Source organism: Cyclopterus lumpus, chromosome 9 (assembly GCF_009769545.1).
Source record: "Cyclopterus lumpus isolate fCycLum1 chromosome 9, fCycLum1.pri, whole genome shotgun sequence".
Classification (NCBI taxonomy): Eukaryota; Metazoa; Chordata; class Actinopteri; order Perciformes; family Cyclopteridae; genus Cyclopterus; species Cyclopterus lumpus.
In genome coordinates, this window is record NC_046974.1 from 13,406,359 (window position 1) to 13,429,738 (window position 23,380).

A 23,380-nucleotide genomic window follows, 5' to 3' on the forward strand; every position below is an offset into this window, starting at 1 on the left:
CCTCATACATCATCATAAAAAGTAAGCAACAATCCATGAAAACCTAAGGCTATACATCGCTATTTAAAAAGGGGATTTTATAGAGAGAGAGTGAAAACTGGGGCATTTCTCAGAGTTCATGTAAGTTCATATTGCATCATGTCGACTTACAAACCACCAAAATTATAATGAGCAAATAAGTATTAACAAGTTAAAGTAAGACCCACTGCTGTATTTATATAAACTGCCTCTATTCAGATACTAATGATTTGCTTGTTACAGTAATTATCGCTGCAAGACCATCCCAGAACATCTGCATTGGTTTAGACTCTGGAAGAGCAGAGTGAGGGAGGAAGAGGCTCACAATCTGGAATTTGACTTTGAGAGCGAGACAACAATCTGTTGATGGTTATTTTGGTAATTGTCCATAATTGATTCAAAAAAACAAAAAAACAGAGTGTGTTGGAGAAGATTCTAAATGAAGTTTCTGTTGCTTAAAGGAGTCAGTAAAAATGCAGGCAGTTACGATGAATATGCACATAGAGCATCTAGTAATGACAGCTGGTGGGAGAAGACGAGACACCTAGCCACACAGTTTACACATCTAAAAACCAGATCAAAGCAAGCAAAGAAGCTAGTTAAACTAAATATCTTGTTAAAGTTTCTCGTAGAAATGTTGTACTTTATTTCCAACCTTATAGCAGTAGCTGTATCTGTTTCCTGTGTCCCGATAAATGACATAAATGATCGTCATTGTATATTTGTTGTTGTTGCTAGGCAATCAGTCTAAAATGACTTACAATTAATCCTCTGTTCAGTTAGCCTGAAAACTGCATTGTGCATTGAGCATTGTGTCTGTCAGCGTTTCCGGCAGTGTATTGAAAGTGAGTATGAAGTTATCAGTTATCTTATCGATGTGAGTGTAGCACTGCAGTGTGTGTACAGTTAGTTTGTGAATAAATGCTACAACTCCTCAAGACCCATGAGGAGACACATGCTAAGGTTCCGCGTTTCACTTATTAGCCAGCTGATGATGAAAGGGAAGTCGGTAGAAAGAGAACAGGGTTGGAGACTTTGTCCCATTAATTTCAACCGATCAGGCTGAGGCGAACTATGATCTGTTTGTATCAGGAAAACACAATGTTGAATGTGGCAATGCCAGTTAAAAAGTCAAAAAGTGAGGAACATCTGATGAAAATAAATGTTGTTTTCAAAGTAATTGTAAGAACTGTAATGGTATTATTAAGTACTCATATTGGTCCTCGGTATCGGCAAGTACTCCAATGTAAGTACAGTCATTTATTTTTTGAGAAACGTTAAAATTGTAACAATTCAAGCCTTTTCTCTTCAGGAATACCAATATACCTGCCTGTTTCTATAGTCAATGCTAAATTTGGCTTCACGAAAGGCTCCACACTAGTTAAGGATGGATACTACAAGTATGTGGCACTGTACAGTGTGTGGCAACAAATATCAGGCTCTCAAACATCTCTCTCTTTGGTTAAGAGGGCTTTGGCATGGCTGACTCATTGTGAGGAGATCCTCAGCACATGTTGTGATCAGTGAAGAGCAAGCAAAAAATAATTCAGCTCAAAGCAAGGTGAATGATGAGTCTATAATAAACCAGGTAGCTGGTGTGTCCTTGTTCTGTTGCAATCGGCGCTCTAATGAGACCTCGGCTGGAGAATCATTGCAAATCTATGATGCTGTGTTGCTCAGTCCAGCCTGACCTTGCTTCACTCTCAGTTGAATTAAGGAAATATTTTACCTTCTTGGCTGTGGCTACGGATAAAGAATACACACTAATTATTGAGTCATCTACAAGACGGCATGACCTTGGACTAATGAATGAATATATATATATATATATATATATATATATATATATATATATATGAGAGAGAAAACAATAATATGGCTGCTGCAACAGTGAGGATCAAAAGTACTGATCCAGTTGACATTTGAAGGCATGACTCAACTTCCGCTAAAGAAACTACTTTTTTAACAAATAATCTACCATGCGGTTTAACTATTACTGTAAGGTGCTTCACTCTCCTCATACAAAAGACTCTTTCTCTCACTCTCTCTCTCTCTAATACACACACACACACACACATACACGCACACACACTTATGAAATTCAACTACATTGCTGTCAAAATCACAACTGCCCTGAAACAAAATCCAACACATTCACATTGACACTTGAAAAAACTAAACTGAGGTTGTGTGATGTGACCTAGTCACCCTGGTCAATTAAACACCTCCCACTACAGGTTGGCATCACTCAAAAGGCTCATTAACCCTTCTGACCAACCACCAGTCACAATCAGAAAAACATCCCATCACAGTGGCCAATCCCTACGTGGACAACGCAGGTCAACACCCACACCAGTGACAGGAAATTGAATTGCTAGAGAGAATGTGGTCCGTCTGAGCACTTGAAAGACATTTGTTTATTCACAGCTGGTCTCATGGCCAGACAGACTTTATGGGCTTAAAAATAAGACGCAAAGGTGATGCCTAATGCAATTTTAGAAAGTGGAGTTTCTTTAGTATATCATTTACGTATGCAAGTGATATGAGGTAAACATCCTTACAGGCAAGCTGAAATGTCGTTGCATAAATCATCTCTAAAGCGCAGCGTCCATGAGCTGAATCACAACATTCTGAATTCTGAACACCCGTTGAAAGGTTTTCTAAAATATATATCCCAGATACATCACATTTGAGTCTTCGTATCAATGTGGCATTTACTTTAGCGTACAACTACATCTTATGAAATGAAACGGGAGCAGTTATACATCGCCGAAGAGTCTTTGTATGGTTGTTTTTCAGACCACTAGTCTTAATCTACTGGGTTGATCTCCCGGTTCCCGCGGGATTATAAAATGTCTGCAAACCTCCAAATATTTGAGGCAATCAACAACCCAACACGCATTTGGCGTTAGAATGCAAGAATGTGAAAACACACAAACGAATGGATAAAAAGGAGTGAAATATGAAGAGAAATAAGGGGATCGGAGCGGTGCCCATTTCGGGGGTGTAAAATATGGAGAAGTGTGGATCATTGGGGGAGCTGCTCTGCCTCGGGGAACAGATGAAGGGAGGACACTCTGCCAAGATCTCTCCACTGGAGGGGGAGCTGAGGGACTGGAGCTCTATGGGAGAAAGAGTGTGCGCCTCGCATGCTGCTCTCCTCAATCTCAGTCTCACACGCCTGCATTGACACGTCCCAGGCTCTCTGCAGCGGAGGGAAATTGCCGCTGACAGGGCCTTGCAAACTTTCACAGCCATTTAGAAAGACTTACTCCCACACTTTTGTCACAGGCATTTATTGCACAAGATACATGATATGAAAAATTAACATTTTTTGAACTTGGCATCCCTTTTCCACCAAGTTAGGCTTTAAAACCATTCATAATTTTCCAGCCTTGCGATCGGCCCCAGTGCAGATGTAAACACAAGACATGCCAAGTGAGACCCTGAGATTATGAAAATGCACAATTTTCAAGAAAAAAAAATCCAAACGCTCCTTCATAAATTGCTACCATATGAGCGCCTAATCCAATAACACATGCTGCCCGTGTCTCCATCACCAAAACACAGGACGCTTTTTTTTTAAAGTGAGAGCAGAGGTTATTGTAGACTTACTCTACCTGTATGTCCACGACCATCCAGTGCCTCCAGTAAGCAAATGTTGGCTTGGCGCTGCTTGGAGCATCAGGATCAACCATCACTAGAACATACATCTTATTCTGCGAACAAAAAGGGGATTTATATATTACTATTTTTAATACAGATAATGTGCTTTACGACAGTACCACACATATTGAGATTGGCCCGGAGGCCGTTCCAGTAACGGCGTTACCTGATCCCTTTCCAAATGCATCCATGTGCTGCTTGTGCTTCACATTGCCCAATGTCTCTGCAGCTAACAACACTTACTTCCATACAGATGTTTCATTTGACTTTCTTACTTAACTTACTGTACCTAAAAGAGTGAATTTTATTATATTCATAATTTGACTATTCATAAAAAGTGCTGTTTATTTGGTATGTTACTTAACTTTTTGACTACGTACACAAAGATGACAAAACAGTGTATACCAGGAAGTTGGGTTTGCCTTTTTGTTGGCTTGACACATCATCTTAACACAGTTCTACTTCAGCTGTCAAGGCTAAAATGTTCCTTAGAAACATAAAGATTCCACATGACAATATTGTTGTAAAAAGCATGAATTAAAAAAGTTTTACAAAGGCATCAATTTACATGAGAATATGTTCTGTAGCCATGCTAATCCCCTACTGCAGTACACTTTGATAGCAAAAGTACAGCTCTGTTGTTCCCTAAACTTAATATTATTACTGTGACATCAATGAAATGACAACATTTTGGATCTGGTACCAAATCCTCTCGTTAACATATTCACAGTAACTTTCTGCCACTTACCCAGTATCGTTGTACCCCTCAATCTGTCAATAGATAAAGTGAGAGAAAAAGCATCTTAACTAACACTTGATCACAGTTATTGGACGTTGACTTGGCGGCTAAACTGACAGAAATTTTTAATTCGGTCTGTCTCTAAAAGTTAGAGAATTATGAGAGCAGATTGAATTATTGCAAGAGCACATTTGTCAACTCTGGTCCTGTGCCCAAAATCTGCCAGACCATATGATGGGCTTTTTTTATTTTGTTCACTTCCTCTACAAACAGAGACATTAATCGAGGCCGTTTCAATCCATGATGTCCTCTTACTCTGTATGTACTTTCAACTGAAGCAATACCATAATGATATCAGCTTTAATACATATAAAACAGATGCAGCGTTTCTTACATTCTTACACTGTCTGCCAAACAACACTGTCTGTGGTGCAGAGAAACACTTTATAGAATCAAATGCTCGCATGTAAACATAAACCTTACAGTTCTGTTTGTTGTGTCCTATCAAGACATTCTTAAAGGCCTCTGAAAATTATCGTAAGCCGATGTACTTGAATGAGATAAAGAAGTAGTCATGTATTTTTCTGTAGATGCTCATTTTCAGAAGGATTCTCTGCCTACCTGACAAGCAGTAATAAGCGTAAACAACTAAGCCTAATAATAGGATAATACTGTAGTCTCAGCGATAGTGCCTGCAGGTAACATCCAGACACACCAGGAACAATAGAGCCTCCTCCACAGCCTGTCAAAAATGACTCTATATCAGTGACCCCCCCGGGCAGCTTACCAACCATGACCTGTTGCCTTCTCAAGAGTTGTAATCCTCATTTGTACATGTTTGCTACCAGGCAAAAACACTGTGATAATGTAGTTACACTAATATTTAAGTCAGACCCTGATGCATTCAGAAATAGCATGGTTTCAAATAACAGCACACACACACACACACACACACACACACACACACACACACACACACGGCAATTAAATGAAAAAGTACCTCCAGTCACAATTATCATTGAAAGAAATAGCACTTTATTGGATATTTCACGAAAGTTACCATGGACGGAGATGCACTGTATAGGACAGGCTTACTTTTCCTAAAGCCAAATTTAGAACAACATTAAGAGCATTTCACATTAATTTCTAACTGTAACAACAAACACACAGCCTATGTATGGTGGGCACTGAATTTCAATGATGTCTGCACATAATGTGTGCTTGAATTTATTTCTACCTGTAAGAATCTGGCTGGTCCAGCTGGCACGGGCAGCAAATAATACAAGAAGCTCCCTCCATGCTTGCACTTCACACATTGTGGCATGTACCCTTCCCTCTTACAAGAACACTTTTTTCTCCATCTGTCAAAATCCACATTAATTACGCACAGATATGTGTGAAAGACTCCAGGGAAAAACAGATGCATATTGTGCCATCTGAAATAATTTATCGTGGCTCGAACAAACTAAATGTATATCAAAACATGTTTAAATGTGACTAATTCTCATGGCTGGATACTGGAAGGAACCCGTTTTTCAAAAATATGTTATCAGTATTAACTACTAATACAAATGAGGAAACGTAACATTTGAGCCTTGATGATCATTTGAAATTTAGATTTGCTTCAACACTACAGCTAATCAAATCTCTCGCTGGGGACAGTTTATTTTCTATATTTCGGAGGAAACACAAATCGAATAGTGAGGAATTGTTTAAACGTTTGTGTGTTTAATGTTTTCTAATGTAGTTGAATTACATTATTGTACAAGAGACGAGAGGTCAGTTGCCCACTCTGTTGCGCTCTGTAATGGTATTTAAAGGACTTTAAAAAACGGTTAACAGTCACAGACCACCAAGCTCCATTATTCAGGAGGCACCTGGGTGTAGGCTGGAGGTGGGGGGCGATTGAGCCTGCATTCTCTTGGGATTAACCTCCCACAGCCCGCTGTGATCACAGCAAAACGGCCCAATGGGACGATACCTCAGACGCCAGGCGGCTGTAATAAACCCTGCAGCTGACTGGCTGTCTCTTTCATGGGGGGGGGGGGGGGGGGGGGGGCAACCAAAACCTCTTCAAGATTAAATATGATCGAAATGCAGCTGCAGTTGAAAAATAAAAAAAACTTTTTATATTGCGTATTTTCAAGAGATGACATGAAACTCCCACTACATGCCAATAGCATCGAGTAGATACACTATTTGCAAAAGAAAGATGGCAAAGAACAAAGGCAGAGGAATACCAGTGTCTCTGAGGATGTACACTACTGGCTTACCTTTGAGTGAACTCTGCTGGGGATGAGAATCAGAGAGATGTCTAATCGCTGCTCTCGTATAGCTGCCTGGGCTATCGAGCCCAGCTCTGCTAACTGATGACACCACGAAGGGCGAGAGTGAGTTAGCGAGAGGGAGGGAGGAGAGGCCCCTCTGTGAGTTTACAAGTTCATGCTTTATCCCTGACCAAATACCAAACAGTGTCATCCGTACAGCTGCCTATTAATATACCCATTGCTTTATCCTCCCTGTTCTTTATCTCTTTCAGCCTCTGCGCAAAGAACCCACAACGTTTCATTAAATGGTCAACTGTGCTCAACACTCGACCCGGGGCAAAGCAACGCATCGATCCTAAATCCCTGTTTAAGTAGCAAAAATACTTGAACTCGCTTGGTAATTAACAGTTGTGATTAAGACACGGCGATGGCTTAACAACCATCGACTGCAGCTTAGAACAAGGTTGAAAGATCGATTTGTAAATACAGAAAAATAGAAACTCTAAAACACAACTGTACAAGTACATTTTTCAAATGATAAATCTCAACAAAAATAATTCCTTGTTTTTGCAGGCGAACAGTATTTTTTTTTTTAAAGATTCAAAATGAAAGTCAATATATAATCTAGTATCATGTGAATTCATACAGAAAATATGTGTGGACTTTTATACTAAGGACAAAGTAATAAGGTCTCATTTCAGAGGCAGATAGGAGCAGGAGGGCAGAGGAGCAAGTGATGTGAAGCGTAACAGTGGTACCACAGTCAGGGCAAGAAGAGGAGGTTCATCCTGTTGGAGGGGAGGTCACAGGTCAGCCAGTCAGCAGTAATTGAATCCTGACCAGAGAGTGGGGGGCCATGGCCCAAAAATGAGACGGAGACCCTGGGCTGGGGCACTCACCAATAGGTCACCATCCTTACAGGTGAGGAGGCCCTTGTTGGCCATTAATAATAGTCCCCACCCCCCCACACACCTCTCATCTGCAGAAGCGTTGAAACCTCATTGTTCCTCACTGCAAGCAGCATTATGAATCCTACTTCTTGGTAAATCATAAAGAGCTGGTCGGTAATCTGCCACACACAGAGGAATTTTGTCAAAGAATATTGTATGAATGGTCCTGTTATGACTCCATAGCCATACATACAAATGCTTAGATATCTAAAACTGTTGAATGATCTGCAGGTATAAAATGTAGTCAGCAAGAAGGCTTTGTATGCCTCTAGTTCTCAGGTACCAATAAACAAAACATGTGATGGGAGATGATGCTTCACCACTTCAAATATGAAAACTATGCTTATTGGGGGTACTACTCAGCCTGTGAAACAGGAGATAGCATAATAATTATAGTAGAAACAGTAGAAAAGGACTTAAGTAATCTTGGCTTGAGATTTTTTTGAGTTTGAAGACGTGGCATTTTACTGCCCAGCTAAAGGAAAGAGGTTGGGTTGTATTATGGGGTGTGTGGTATCCAATGTTTTTATATACAGAAAACATGTTTCATTTATGTACCCTAGATTATTATTAAGTGCAGTGTGGAGTTTTCTTGTGACTCACTAAAACACTTTGAATGCATTCTTTCTTCTTAAAACCTTTGCAAAGCCAATGTTTTTATATTTCAGATTGCGCACTGTTGACATCCATGGTTCCTTGATAACAGTTCTTCAAAAGTGCCTTTGCTATTGTACCACTGTCACCAGAAACTGTCAATCATTGGACAAGCGTGAAACCAATGGCAGGTAGCATCTGTGTGGGCGTGCACGATACAAACAAAACAGGGATCCACTCATAAAAGCATCACTCCACAGTGCTCCTAGTGGTTATGAAATCGGGTACCTTTACGGTTATGTTTAGGCACACAAAGCACTTGGTTAGGTTCAGGGAAATGTCAAGGTCTTGGTTAAATATTTACAATCCAGCTGCTTGTTTACTTCCTCAACATATACCTGAAACTTTCACTGAGCTAACTTTAGCCAAAGGGTTTTTGTTGCCGGCCTATCATCCACCCCAACCACCTCCTTGACATATGTACTAAAATGTAGCACTTGCTTTATTGGTAAAAATGATAACACTGAACATAATCCAGGCACCAGTTACATTTCCCTCAAAATATATTTGGCAAAACAAGTTAGTAGTGTATAAATGGAATTTATACAAGACAGAGTTGACACACAAATTAGACCCTCCCCCGACTTGAAAAGCCCAATACTGAATGGCTTTAAGATGGTAAACAAAAGAAATGTAGACACATGGACACATACACATAAGGTCAACAAGCTAAATATGGTGATTTGAGTGAAGCCACTAAATGTCTTTGGTGTATATCAGCATATGCAGCTTGTTATATAAAACTCCACAACACATAATAAGAGCGCTTCTTGCCATTTTGATGCAACGTGAGTGCTATTGATGCTTCTGAGACCATTATACAAGATGATTTGGGATATTTCACAAGAGCCAGTAACAACTACAGTTACTGGTTTAACACTCATATTGATTATTGACACATATAAATGATATGCAAAGAGAATGCCAATACTCTTCAGTGTGTTCTTAAGCGCCTCACACAGCGCGGGCTGCTCACAACCTCCAAACCTGCCTATTTTTAACTCAGCCTCCCTCCCACACAGGAGTGGAGTGTGAAGTGGCTTATAAATCCACACTTGGAGGAGCCTCTTGGTCAAAAGAAAGTCACATGTTGATACAGACGCATATTCTAGGCCCAAAGACAACACAGCTACTAGTTCCCCGCTAGCTAGACAAACACAAGAGTGAGCTGCGACGTGAGGATGCAGTGGTGGAAGTGGAATCACAGAGGAATATGAAACACAAGTTTACCTAATTACATAATCACTTTGAATATAAAAACATGGATTACAATGCTGAATTTTCTATCAAATGGACACCTAGTGCTAGGAGGAGGCATAGTTTCTGCACATTCAATATCTGGTCACCTGCAAATTCTTGAAACAGACATTACTTTTGTCGGATAAAACCACAAATACACAGCTCTCGGAAAAACTTGTTTGAATGCAGTCTGTCCTGAACACTGTTTGCAAAGCCTAGTTCTTTCGTGGAGCAGTTGGGAGCTGCTATGGAGCCATAGCTAACAGTAAGATGGTTCACAGTCTGATTGGAGCTTGAGGGGGGTGAAGGAATTAGTAGCAGCCTAGGGAAGCATTTCTGCATTTCTCTCAACATTGAAGACCTCTTTCACCGCACCATGCTTGCGAACACAGCCGTGCTCATGTTAAGCTTATTAGTCACCCTGGATGCGATCTTGCTAGCTGAGGCTTTTAACACTTTCTAGTGGTGGCTTTACACACATACACCTACTCACTGCCATGAAAGCATTTCTGCAAATGCACATGCTCAAACACAGTAACTACCACGAACAGGTGCTCTGAAGTAGCATGCAGCCAGGCTAAATGAGGCAAGAGGGACACATTTTGGTCATGTAGTTTGGCTGCTCAGAACACAACACAGTCAAACAGGGCAAATTGCAGCACTGGACTCATATCCATAATTAGTCTGTCAAGCATGTCAAAGACTGAAAGTCATGGATCTGCTATTTTACCACCAATTGCAGCCTATAAAAGTTAATGGTGACCACATTCTAATTACTTCACCAGCATTTGGGAATGTAAATCCACTATTTCGATTCTAAAAGTACAAAGTTAAAGAGGAAAATAACAATTGGGATTAGTGGATTTTTTGGTCAGTGGACTGAAACTGAAAACAGCAAGTTGACATGAAATGTCAAAGCTGTACACACCTAAAGCTTACATTTAACATGTGCTCTAATTTTTTTTTACTTGGAGTAATAAGAGTGAAAGACATATTTATTATAATAGGAGAATAATTGTTATTGTTGGATCTATTTTCACACTTAGTGGCACTGTTTTAACGACTGCCTATAATATAAAATAATATAATATAGTATAGAAAGGCTCACAACGGTTAAACTTCATGAAGAACCATCATGCAGCAGACACAATTCTGAAGACGACGGGATACATGCTGCCATGAGGGGAGCTTAGTTGTAAGCACTCTTGACACTTATTCCTATCTGGCCATCAGAGCTGTTAAAGGTGTCAGGCCTGTTCACAGGCACTGTGTGTCTCACCAGCCAAGATGGCTTCCACATTTTTTCTATCATGATTAATTATGGTTTCTGATGGTAGTACAGTGAGAAAGTGTAAATTATTCCCACATTTTCGTGTGCCCTCCGTTCAGTCACTGTTGTGTAGGAAGATGCTATTGACGCCATTCATGGATGGCGACCAAAAGGCATCTACATGGGGTGGCAAACTCTAGTGCCTATTAAGGGGTGGATTTTGTGGTGGGGGGTGCTTGGCGTGTGGGCTCAACCAAGTCAAGACTGCCAGTTGACAGGGCCAGATTTTCCAGTATGGAAGAGTCTTGTTTCAGTGGGCGAAGCTGGGTGTTGGGAGACTGGGAGAGAGGACTGCCCAGGGCTTGGAAGCTTGAAACAGAATATTTCAAACAGACAAGCACCGTCTGTGTTCCAGTGTCACCAGCCCACCCGTCTGACAATCAGGGCCATGTCATCACACGGGCACTGAGTAATTCAGGGAGCACTCTTATCACCTTAGAAGATGTGGCAATCTCAGTCGTCAGAGCAGACTGAGGTCCCAGCAGCAGAAATAGCATTAAACGATATACAGCACACGGTATGGAGGACAAAAAAGAACAGTTAAGATGTTCACCTACAGGCAAAACATGAAGAGCATGAATAGCAACGCTTGGAGAAATGCAACCACAATACTGAGCTTTGATTTGAATCCTTAACAAAATCCACAATATGTCCTCAAAAACACACACTGTGCACGCAGCACAGAAAATCCTTAGTGTTGGAGAACTGGTTGGAATAAAATAATTCGTCTGACAGATCATTTTGTGTATGTTGATATATTTAGCGCTGTCAGAGAGGACATCACAGAGAATGGCACTTATATCACAATGCAAAAACTGTTATCAGAGGAGGTACAGGTTTATGGTTCAAGGGCTCGTCCATTCATAGAGAACAAGCTCAGCCTCTCTGCCTGACACACTGATAAAGACAGCACAAATAAAACAGCTCCACGGCTCCATCTTTGCCTCTCCCCAAGGGAATAATATATCACCCATCTGAATGTGGCACATATTGAATCATTTCCAGCGTTGATGATTCATTTGAATAAATCAGCCTTTTTTATTTTGCCAACTTGAACTGATACTGAAATAAGGAAAAATTAAGTCACATTGTTAGATATGGGGAAGGACAGGTGTTAGAGTGTTCTATAGGACTGGTAATCCTAATCCCTTTTCAAGCAACAATTAATGACTACAGCAATAATCTCCGCATATATGTTGTTGCAATTCCTTTTTGACTGTCAACCATAACCTGCCTAGCTCACATAGACCAAATCCAGGGGGATATGTCGCTGCAGGCAGATAGGATCTTATCCTGGATTTGCATAGATAAATCCACAGCAATAATTCAAGAAGCACACGGGACAGACGTAGGTTTGACCTAAGATATATTCTTAATCTGACCGTACACTATTGACACAACCTGCTCTCAGGAGCTTAATTTTCATATACAGTTGATTCATAGAAAGAGGTTCACTTGTTATCTGCATTAATTCTTAACAAATATCAAATATTTCAGGGAAAGAAAATTAAATATGGAAGCTTTCGAAACAAAAACTTTAGATTTTTTCTACAAAAAGCTACGGATGCACAGGATCAGCCTATCGGCAAATTTGAAAAATCAGCAGCTTGTGCAATGAAAGGGTTATATCCGCATTCAAGCTAAGAGACATACTCTAACATACACAGACACAAATCCTGTAGAGCTGAGCCGAGCAGAGATACCCTACCAGCCCTCCAAGGCACAATTAGGATTTCACGGGGGGAAGAAATCTACATTCCTGCACACATGAAAAAAAGTCCTTTCTCCCTCCCCACAACAATATCAACTTTTTACTCAAGGAAAAACCTGAAGCACCACTCGATAGGATTTGGACAAAGAAATAAAAAACAAAGCCAGAAAAAAATCTAAATTTAAGCTGCAGTTGTTAAAGAAAAAATATTATGGTTGAGGAAAATCCTGTCCTAAGCCTCCCAGTTCCAATCAATTTCTCCTATTCTCTGCGATATGAAAAGAAGCAACCACTCATAGTTTGTTTGAAGTGCTTGTCTGTGTGGAGCTGTGCTGCGTTCAACAATATTTTGTATGGACAGCCTCAGTGTATGATTTTAACACCTGTCAGACATTCAGTCCAAGTACAAGAGGTCAAGTACCTGTCAGTTTGAAAAGGGTTAGCGCAAAACACTACATTTCATTTCATGAGGTATGCTAAGAAGTGGACACATTTACTAATTTATTTAAATTCTGAACAATAATATAACAGCAAACAACTATTTACTATGTAAATATATAGTGGAGTAAAGTCAACCTGAACAGAACACTCTCCCTCTCTGTGTGTGTACATTTTTTCTCCTTGCTTTGTTGGTTAGTTCCCGGCCGCTCCTCATACAGCGGTTACAGCTGTTAATGCCGTCCCAACCGCCAGCGTCCTCGCAGAAGCCTAGCAGGTAAACACTGTTAGCTCTGTTAGCACCTTTGCCCTCGTTTGCACTTTTAGTGCTGTTAGCTGAGAGCCGCCAGCTCTCCCTTCTTCATGGTGAGAGCCGTTGAGAGGCAATCGAAAGGCTCCCATCATATCTTGCCCCTTTCAATCATTATGATAGCACATAAAGGACAGGGATGAATGTTTACTGCGAGAGTAAGTCATCACTGTGTGCGGCCAAACTCTGGTACGGTTGTTGTTGTCTAGTTTACAGCAAATACATTTCCTGTACACTAGATTTGTATGTCATGCAAACTTAGGCTATGCAGTAAATTATCTCTGATAAGGTTTTGCTAAATACCGCTAAATCTTAGATTCAGTGATGCATAAGTGAGGGACTAAAACTATCTTCTATGCCTGGTGGAAAAAATGTAAACAACTATTATTTTCATTATAAGTATGTGTTATGTTTCATTTAGTAATTTTGTTTGATTATTTCTTCATAAAACATCTAACATTATTTAGTCAAATTACACCAGCATTATATTCTTTTGACATGTATTATCAAAACAGCCTCAGATGTATGATAAATTAATCAAATCAAAAACATGATTGACAAGTCAGTGCAATGAATTAGAGTTGATAGATTGAATTAAGAACGCAATCCAAAAGTATACTTTTAAGTAATTTTATCAAGCAAAAACACAGACAATTCAAAAGTTGTTTCATTGTGAGGAGTTGCTGGAATGATAATATTATTTTGTAGACAAAAGAATGAATCGATTAATCAAGAAATTAATTGTCAGGTAATTTGAATATCAAAAAAGAAACAAAATGTATTAAATATGGGAATTCACAGCTTTATTATTGAAATATTTTGCTCTGTCATGTTATTTTTTATCTTTTTCTGGTATGACCATGCAGCTTTTGAAAGCCACTAAGACTAGCCACAGTGGACTAATATCTCACTGTCGAGCAAACATTGTGAAAAAGTGAGAAAACAGCTGCAGTAGGTGGTGAGTAAGCTACTGAACACAATGCATATTGTACATTGAATATAAACGTTATTATTTGGCTTTTCTGAATGATTACTGTCTTAATTTGGTTAACAGTTCACCAAAGATCTACATTTAAACCAAAAAGATTTATCCATAAAATAAAACTAAACTCAAACTAAGTAAATGGCTTTATATTTCAGGCACTTATCCAAATAAAATTAATTATACTTTTAACACATCAACACTTACTTTGACCCCGTCATGTGAGAGTTAAGTTTGACAGATATTAATCTAAATACCATGAAGGCAATAAATGGACTCAGGCTTCAGCTACAATGAATATCTCCAAGTTTACACTTACAGTTCTACTAATGAAATCTGGCAAAACTAATGCCCTGAAGCACATCCATAGAGCATCATGCCAAATAAAGACATTAGCAGTGCTTGAGTTTGAACAAGACCTTTTAGCTGTCCAGCCTGTGAAGTGGTGTTTTAAGGGAAAACACATTGTAACCGTCACTACTGATTCTCAGATTTGTGTCCCGTCTGAAGAAAAGGTTAAGCACATCATCTATCTGAAAATGCCCAGATCTGCAGTCAGGCATAACGTTGGCATCCAGATAAATCATGCCATCGCTGTGCTTCAGTTTTCTCATTATCCATACCTCTCATGACATTCACAGAAAGAAACAAAGCATCCTGCCAACACCTACTCTGTGAGAGAGCTCTTTCAGTTCAGCTCAAAAGCTGAGAGCTCCAAACCTCCACACCACAGTGTGGGCAGTTCTGGCAGAGCCATGTGCCTAAGAACACTGACTGAGCGCAACAGTTGGCCTAATAACAGAACAAAAAAAATAAAATGGACGCATAGCGGGGACAGCCACAGCTCCACAGCTGAGAAGCAGGTTGACTTCTGCCCACCTTTCTCTTATTCAAGAGCGAAAGATGTCCACAATGCCTCTCGGGTCTTAGTGCCATAAAGGGCGGTGAGCTCGCAGCTTCAGCCACTTCAGGGTAAAGCAAATCACTTTAATATGTTAAGAAGATTAAGCTGGATAAATGTCTAGATACATTTTTTGAAAAGCCACGTAAATCTGTAGTGTTTTCATTTGGGGAGGGGCGGTGTGTGAGTCAGTTGAGACGATCAACACAAGCCCACCAAAATACAACGCGATTGGCTAGGGGAAATTGGGCTTATTTGAGATTTTGCATTTTAAGCTTCTTGAATCTAAGACCATCCCACCTCTTTCTTATTATTTTTAACACCAACCTTTGGGACAACAAAACTATCGAAAGAAAAAAACACTGGTCACAGTTTCATGTGCCACTGCTCTCTCGGCTTATAATCAAGACTCCAACACAAAGAAGAAGAGAAAGAGGTTAAAGGTGAAGGTCTCTAAAGTGAAGTACTTGAAAGGTTTTCAGGATCTCTTTTTCAGGTAAATCTTACTAGACAAATTAATTAATAGTAGAAGTATATTCTAAATACAAAATGGATGGCTGACTTTTTTTTCTCTCTATCTTAAGCATTAGCAATCTGAGGGAGTCCGCCTGTCAGCTTGCTGTGCTAGAAATTGAGTGTGAAAGCAAAAGGGAGAAATGGAACAAATAATGTAAAGGGATTAACAAATCATTTGCATAACATTTTCTCTGATTTTCTCTGCTTCCAAACTACAGGATCAGGAAAATGACAAGGAAGGCAGTTTTATTATCCCCTGTTCTCAGATCAATCAAGCATCAATGCACCTGATTGCTGCTACCATTAGCAAGCGACAAGCTTTTATGTCAAAAGCAAAATGAAGCGCTGGAAATATATCTTTAAAAAACTGTTAAAAACAGACCCACGAGGTAACTAAACAAATTGGGAGAAACAGGCATCTGATGAAATGCATTCTCCAAAGAAAAACTTGAATAGTGTGCATCTTAAAAAGATACTTTACTTCCACTCTGCCAAACGTGTATTAACCTGTTTTTTTTCCATCCAGGGATAAGACAATAAGACCACTGGGGAGATGAAGGGGATGGCATTATGGGGAGTTAAGCATTATGAGCAGCCCTGAAGCTGTTCCTAAAGAAGGTGAATCAGAGGATTGGGACACAACTGTAACTAAACCCTACGCCGGACCACAAATGAGAAGCACAAAACATTTTGGGCAAAATGCCACTAAGCCAAGCATCTGGGTCTTAAGTAAACTTCAAATCATCACTTTTAACTTTGAGATTACTTTGCTCTAAGAGAAAAGAGGCTGTCAATGAAAAAAAAGTAAATTACCTCTGATTTAAACATAAGCACTACAGTAATCCTGTCCGTAAAGTCCTGAAGAGGATCTGCAGTAATTATCTTTATTAAAGATAAATTATAGAATATATAAGAAAATGAAAATGTTGTTTTCTGTTCTGATCTTCCTCATAGATGAAGAAGCTTTAAAAAGAAGAAGAAGAAGAAAATTAACTTCTTACATTGTTCAAGGCAAGAAAAAGAAAACGGCAGACAGCAGCTCAATATTATTTAAAGGTGATGTTTGAGCTTGTGAGGGTGCAGACATCTCCCTGCTGGACAGATCACATTATTAAATTGTACAAGTTTCTTACTGTGCCAAAGTGCCACCGAGTCTTCTCCAGAGCTCACAACGATTCCCCAGTAAATGTTAGGTTTCTGTGGCTCTTATAAATAGAAATTTAATCTTGTATGTTTGTCTAAGTATCCACAGCAGCAGATACCCATGCAGATTATGAATCTCTGTTTGAACAATCTTGCCGTCAATGTATATGAACTGACAAGAAAGAATGTCTGTGTGAATACTGAATAATAATCAGGAGGCACAGGTTCAAGCGGTATTTTTATTAAAGTATTTCTTTGTTATTGCCTCTGTGCTGAAGCTTCTTAGAAATGTTGGATCTAATTAATTAATTTTCATAATTGTCATGTTGGAAGTGTCTGCCCCCATTCAATATGTGGACATGCACTTTTATATATTTTTTGTTAGTTTGCTTTGCAAGTGAAGTTGACCTATCTATCGATACTATAAATGTTCCCATGTACATATCAGGGTTTGTTGAATCAGCGTTACATGTTGAACCTCCTTTCCTCTGAGCTTTTGTCAAGCGGGGGAAATCTATCACTTTCTCCAATACCGCTGCTTGCATAGAAACCTGACCATTGTCATCTATAAGAGCATCCCAGAGCTTCCTTAATCTGTTCTTATCCTCCCATTGATAATACAATACATTTTCATGGTAATTGAAATCATATTTTACTCAGACACAGCCTACGCTTTTCAACCAAATGAAGAAGGTGAAGGAATACTGTGACACTGCAACAATAGGGTACAAATGGTTCAAAAACAAAAAATAGACTATATTTTACAAGTCAATGTAAAGGTGAGTGTGGGGAAGAAGAAAACAAGAAAAGAAGGTGAGAAATGAGAAAGATATTGGTCATGAGATATTGATGTGTCAGGTGAAATCTCACATAAGCATGAAAGACATTTGCCCATTTATCCATTTGAGCACTTCTTCTTGCACCTGTGGTGGTCAACATGCCACAGCCATGCTTCACAAGGTGCCACTTATTCTTTTACTGTGTGGAAAGGTGGCTTAGGGTGTTTATTGCCTCTCCTGATTCCACTGAATATGCATAATCAATCCAGTGTTCCTGGTAGCAGAAGGTTGTAATTCTTTCCTCTTCAGGAGGCTTGCATGAATCATATATGCTGTGTAGTAATGGGTAATGACTGAATGGAGCGGGACACGGGTCAGCTTAACAGGGTGTTATAATGACAAAGGGGAACATTAGCTAAGGAAATAAACTCCCTGAATCTCGGCCAAACACGCGTATTTAATCCAGCACAGCCAAGAACACCCACCTGATGACACTGAATATGCAATTAGATGGATATTACAGAACATGTTTCACTTGTTGACCCTCACTGTTATGTAAAGGCTCAAGGGAGTGCCTTGTCTGTTTAACCCAACATACATCCTTGACTCTTCGCTGAGTGAAGACCATCGCCGACGGAACCTAAAATCCCCATCCTTGCACTCTCACATCCCCAAAATGAAGGCCTATCAGGAATCCTGCATGGGTGGACATGTAGGCTTTCCTAGGAATGACAGGGTCTGTTAAAGAGGAACCCCACCCTCGCTTTCTCCAGCATGCCAACACAGAGGAGAGTGGGCAGCGCTGAGACGGCAGCCTGCCGTGGGCACTGCCAGGCTTAAAGCTGCCCTGTCGTCATCAGAGGCTTGCAGAAAAGAACGCTGAGATTCACCAAAAAAAGAGGAGGGGGATCGTTGCATTTAAATCCTCTCTCAACGCCCCCACATGTTTTAGCAAAGCATAAAAATCATTCACAGAGAGAGAGAAAGCGAAAAAGAAAAAGATAGAGGGAAATAGAGAGGAAACAGCTATTAGCAGCAGTAAGCAAGCTCAAGAGATCATAGTGAGGCAGCTCTAATCGCAGTAATGGTTTAAACCCTCATTCCATCCACCAGATGCAGGAAATGTCTACCCAAAAACAAGGCTTTGAAATCCCCCGTGTCTAAGAAGGTGCCCTATGGCTACGGTCCTTACTAAAAAATGTAAAAAAAGACAACAACTCCAAAACTGTCTCCACTTTTGGTAACTATGAGGTAAAGATAGCTCCTGTGGCCTGTGTTGTTTACACCGACTACATGGAGGAATGATGAGCATGGCTGTCTCAAAATAAAGACTATTTAAAATAATATCTTGCATACATTTATGTGAGTGAGCTGAAAATTTCATACATAAAATCTCTCTGCCTTCTTAAATAAATAGGTTAATTATTTAGTTATTTTAATAAAAGGTTGGAGACATCACTTTGTATTTAAGGAGGCTTACTTTTGCTAAATGTTGCACTGATGTCCAGGGAAATGCATCTAGGATAAATCCAGACTTTATGACAGACTGGATTATGATGGATGAAGGTTGTTTTGCTGTGATTTTATACCGCAGACAATATGATGTCCAATGCAAATTTCACACTGGGACAATAAAGTCGATTTTGATCTTATTCGTGAATAATGAGAAAATGTAATTGAAAGTGAAAGATGTTAAAACTAAAAGAACTGTAATCAGGCTGTTCGCAAATTGCATTAAAAGATTAATTAATCACAAAGGTTTAAGAAGGTGGAAACTCACTCAAACGTTCTTTGATTTTGCCAAAAGCACACCTGGATGAGCTGCCATGTAGCCAAATATATACACCGTTTTTAATCCTTTCAAGTTCAGAGTTCTTTGGTTATTTTTGGAATCATCTTAATTTCCACTGTTCTTTTCTTCTTTTCTTCAGGCAAAGCTTCGTCTGACAGGTTTTCTGTCCTGGAGCCAAGTTGTTGAGTTTTCCAAATAGCTTCCACCAACATAAAAAACTCATGTAGCTCTTTCTTTCTGTGTAAAACAATGTATCCTAAAATCATTTTGGCACTTACAGGAGATATAAATGTTGAACTGAGACATTAACAGTCTATATCTTAATTAATACATCCTTTTGAGATTCTCTCTATTAAACAAATGAATAATTAGCAGAAATGTAGTTTGAACGTACAAAAAGATCTTCTGTCAGGGTTACAAGCATTGTTTTGTTTCTGTGATTCAAAGGTGAGCTGACTAACTGACCTCTGAGACCTCATGTATAACAACACAAGAGAGTGGTTATAACATGTCTAACTTTCTATCTGAAGATATTTACTTGGTTGGCTCCTCATCTCTACAATGTCTTCAAAGACGGATGCTAACTTCTGGTTCCTACTGAGACATGGGTCAGGCAAGAGTTCATTTAAGATTAATCATAAAGGTTGTTGTCATTTTGGAAATTAAAACTAGGACTAAAGACAAGAAAAGCTTTAGGTCTCGTGTTAAAATATAATGGTCATCCTTTGTTGCTCTGCTTGGATTTTACTCATTACATTAGTGTTTCAGAGAATTTACAGTGTTTTAACATTTAGTGTAACTAAATTCTAATCAGACTTATATATTGCATTCCCCTTGAAACACTGAATTCATCCTTAAGTGCAAAACTTTTCTTCGGCGCTAACAGCGCCTTTCTGAAAAGTTCAGAGATTTTCAACAAGAAGCGCTCGAAGCGGCCGCGCAAAAAAGTGGGAGCTCTCTGAAAGAAGACGCTGGGTGCAGCGATTCTTCTCGAGGCGAGCGCTCTCTCTTCGTTGATAACAATTGAAAAGAAACACTAGTGGAAAATATAACACTCAGCCTTATATTGTTCAATAAAAACCTTCAACAGGGAATGAAGACAACAGTTAAAATGTCTGCTGTTGTTCTTTGTAGATTTCAGACGTTATTTCATTCATAAAACTAAGTGGAGGAAAGTCCACGTCTCAAGCTAAACCTGAAATAATATGGTCCGGTATGTTTGATTTCCAATCCTCATTACGACTTTGCATGAACTTTATTTATGAGCCTAGCTTATACATGTCCCATTTTCTTTTGAGGCTTTTGAGTATAATTAAGATTTCCAAAAATGCTTCACTAACACACATGCCAGGTTTTGCTAACACATACGCTACAGTGTCGAATTGCTACTCTGAAGTTTGAACACAGAAATCTGCAGTTTCTGTGGCCCTTTGCTTTTGTTTTTGGTTCTGAGCACCTATTTAGAGGCGGGCTTATAGGAGTACTGCCCGTTGCGCTCCATTCCAATTACTCAGCAGGCATGCATGCCGTCCCAGTAATGAAGTGGGTGTTACAGTGGGTGGATTTGAAACTGAGCGGCCACTATTCTGTATTTTTGCTACTGGGTACAAGGGATGAGTGGCAGAGAATAGCAGCGGCTCTGGCAGCATGGCACGGTGACAGAAAGCGTGGTGGACCAGCAGACCAAGCACAGAACCACAGGCAACAAACTGATCATCCTTCAATAGTGCGTGCTTACTTAAGTGTCAGGAGAAATGGAGAATTACATTTCAAAGCCCAGTAAATAAAGTTTGTATTGATTTAATCCAACATGTAATCTGTTTTGCTGTCTGACACTGATTCTGGCAATAAAAGAGAATCATGTAAGACAGCATTATAGATAATACGACCATAGATCAAATGGAGTTTGGGCAAGAGAAGGGCAATAGATCATGTTCAAGCTAGACTGCTTAGCTCTGGAATTCATAAACTACCTCCTAAATCGAGGTGGCTTTCAATTTAAGTTTTCAATTTACAGATATAGGATTTGGTGTGCGCTTGGAGCAATTTTATTGTCAACTTCAGCCGAGGTTCTGTGTATTGGGAACTGTGTCTCTCTCAATTTGTCACTCAACCACAAAAGAACAAGATCCACTGAAAAAAACCAGATATAAATAAAAGAATACTAGATATCTGGCATTGTTTCAATGCCATTTGTTCAGACATAAGTCATTAAAGCCTGACTTCATGTACTGTAGACTCATTTTCATGTTTTCCTTTCAGCTTATGTGATATAAAAATCATTTAGGGGTTGTAATGTTAATGCCATTCTCTTCTCGCAAATATTATTATGACATTGCAATGTGTATCTTTTTCATTATATTTAGCTCAAGCATGGTATGCATGTCAAATGCAAATCTTATATAGTAACAAAAAATCAATTCCACTCAAATCCTTAAAAAGAAAAGAAAAATCTATTTCAGTCTTAGGGTCAAGGTTTGAGTTTTTTTACATAAGTAAGTATTTACTAAACATGAGTTACTACTAAAGAGTATTCATAAACTAATGCTCGAAAGCACGCACAGCAGTGTGTCCTGCTGTCTGCAGCAATTCAATGTAATAACTCTAATGCCACCATATTAAAGATGGAGACGTAATGACTGTAGCTTCACTAGTACGAAACAGAGATTAAAGGATCTATCGGGCTAAATCAGTTACTCAATGAGAGTAGTATCTACTTTACAATATACATCATCTGACATTCTGAATAGTATAAACTATGGATAGGACATTAATTTGGTTCATCGGTTGATCATTGAATGATTTACAAGTATGAAGTGCTAGCACCACCCTCTGGTGACAAAGATTGCAACAATGTGTCAGTAGTCAGTGCAAGTAATGCAAATATTACAAGCCTACATAGAAACCAAAACAAGAGAGCAGCCTCATATTTATAATATTACTCAAACTGTATTTCATGTTAATAATTTTTCTAAATGCTGTGAACTTTTATGTTTCTTGTGACAGTCTTCCGGCTCAAGTATCAGCTTGTTTTATCCGTTACTGCACTCTAGTGTTTAAAAAAGGCACTTTCATGTATGCCACATAACATGACCTGCACAAAGAAGAACAAAAATCGACCTACAACAACAATAATTCAGACCATTTTGTCTCAGGAATTTGCTTTTGTTTGATAGACAGAAGAAGGTGTTAAGCAGACACAAAAAGATTGTAATTCCCCACTATATTAAAAACGGACTAAAATCTGCAGCATGTAGCTTTAGTATCAAAGACTTGCCAATATAGCAATGGATATGTTTATAATGTTGTAAAATATTAACTGTATCAACTATTTAATAAACCATAGGAATTCAAATCACTGCACACGTAAATACGTGACAACCAGAACTATTTGATTACTTTGACAGCCGCCAAGCATCTCTTACCTTGTGTGCTGCAGAGAAGTAGTAATATCTGTGGTGCTTTCCAAACCGTGCAGACCATTTCTCTGAGTTGCTGGTCCTTTGGAATTACGAGGCATTTGTCAACGTCCAGTTGTGGATAGATGTCCTCTAGTCCACCACTTTATTAAAGAGAGATAAAAGAACAGTTCTGTTCAATTCTGTATTCAGTTCAGAAGCTTGTCTCTTGTCGTGTTCACTTTCTGTACCCATCATTACAATTGTATATGATCACAACTGTCTGATGCACTATGGGCTACTTACTGACAGAAAGAAGAATCCAGAAAGCTCATGATGTCTGGTGTTGCCTCCACATGGTAAAACACCAAAACAGGCACATAAGACCAGGAACGATCCCGGCACAGCCTGTAGAACCGCAGCGTTCAGTTAGTCAAGGAGTCTTTATTTTCAACTGACAGTCGAGTTCAAAGGAGGTCCACCGTGTCACCGTATGTTACTGTGTCGTTTGTAATGAATGACAGTTCAGTAGCAGTTTAACTTCCAT

General features: G+C 39.3%; 1 protein-coding gene across 1 annotated transcript in view; it reads right to left on the bottom strand.

Moving 5' to 3' along the window:
- The window catches only part of LOC117735917 (phosphatidylethanolamine-binding protein 4), a 45,820-nt gene extending 22,440 nt beyond the window's left edge, over positions 1 to 23,380 (bottom strand). Inside the window, 6 exon segments of the mRNA XM_034540835.1 lie at positions 3,639 to 3,737; positions 22,861 to 22,881; positions 22,883 to 22,997; positions 23,140 to 23,205; positions 23,207 to 23,241; positions 23,375 to 23,380. Coding sequence (XP_034396726.1) covers positions 3,639 to 3,737; positions 22,861 to 22,881; positions 22,883 to 22,997; positions 23,140 to 23,205; positions 23,207 to 23,241; positions 23,375 to 23,380 — 342 coding nt within the window.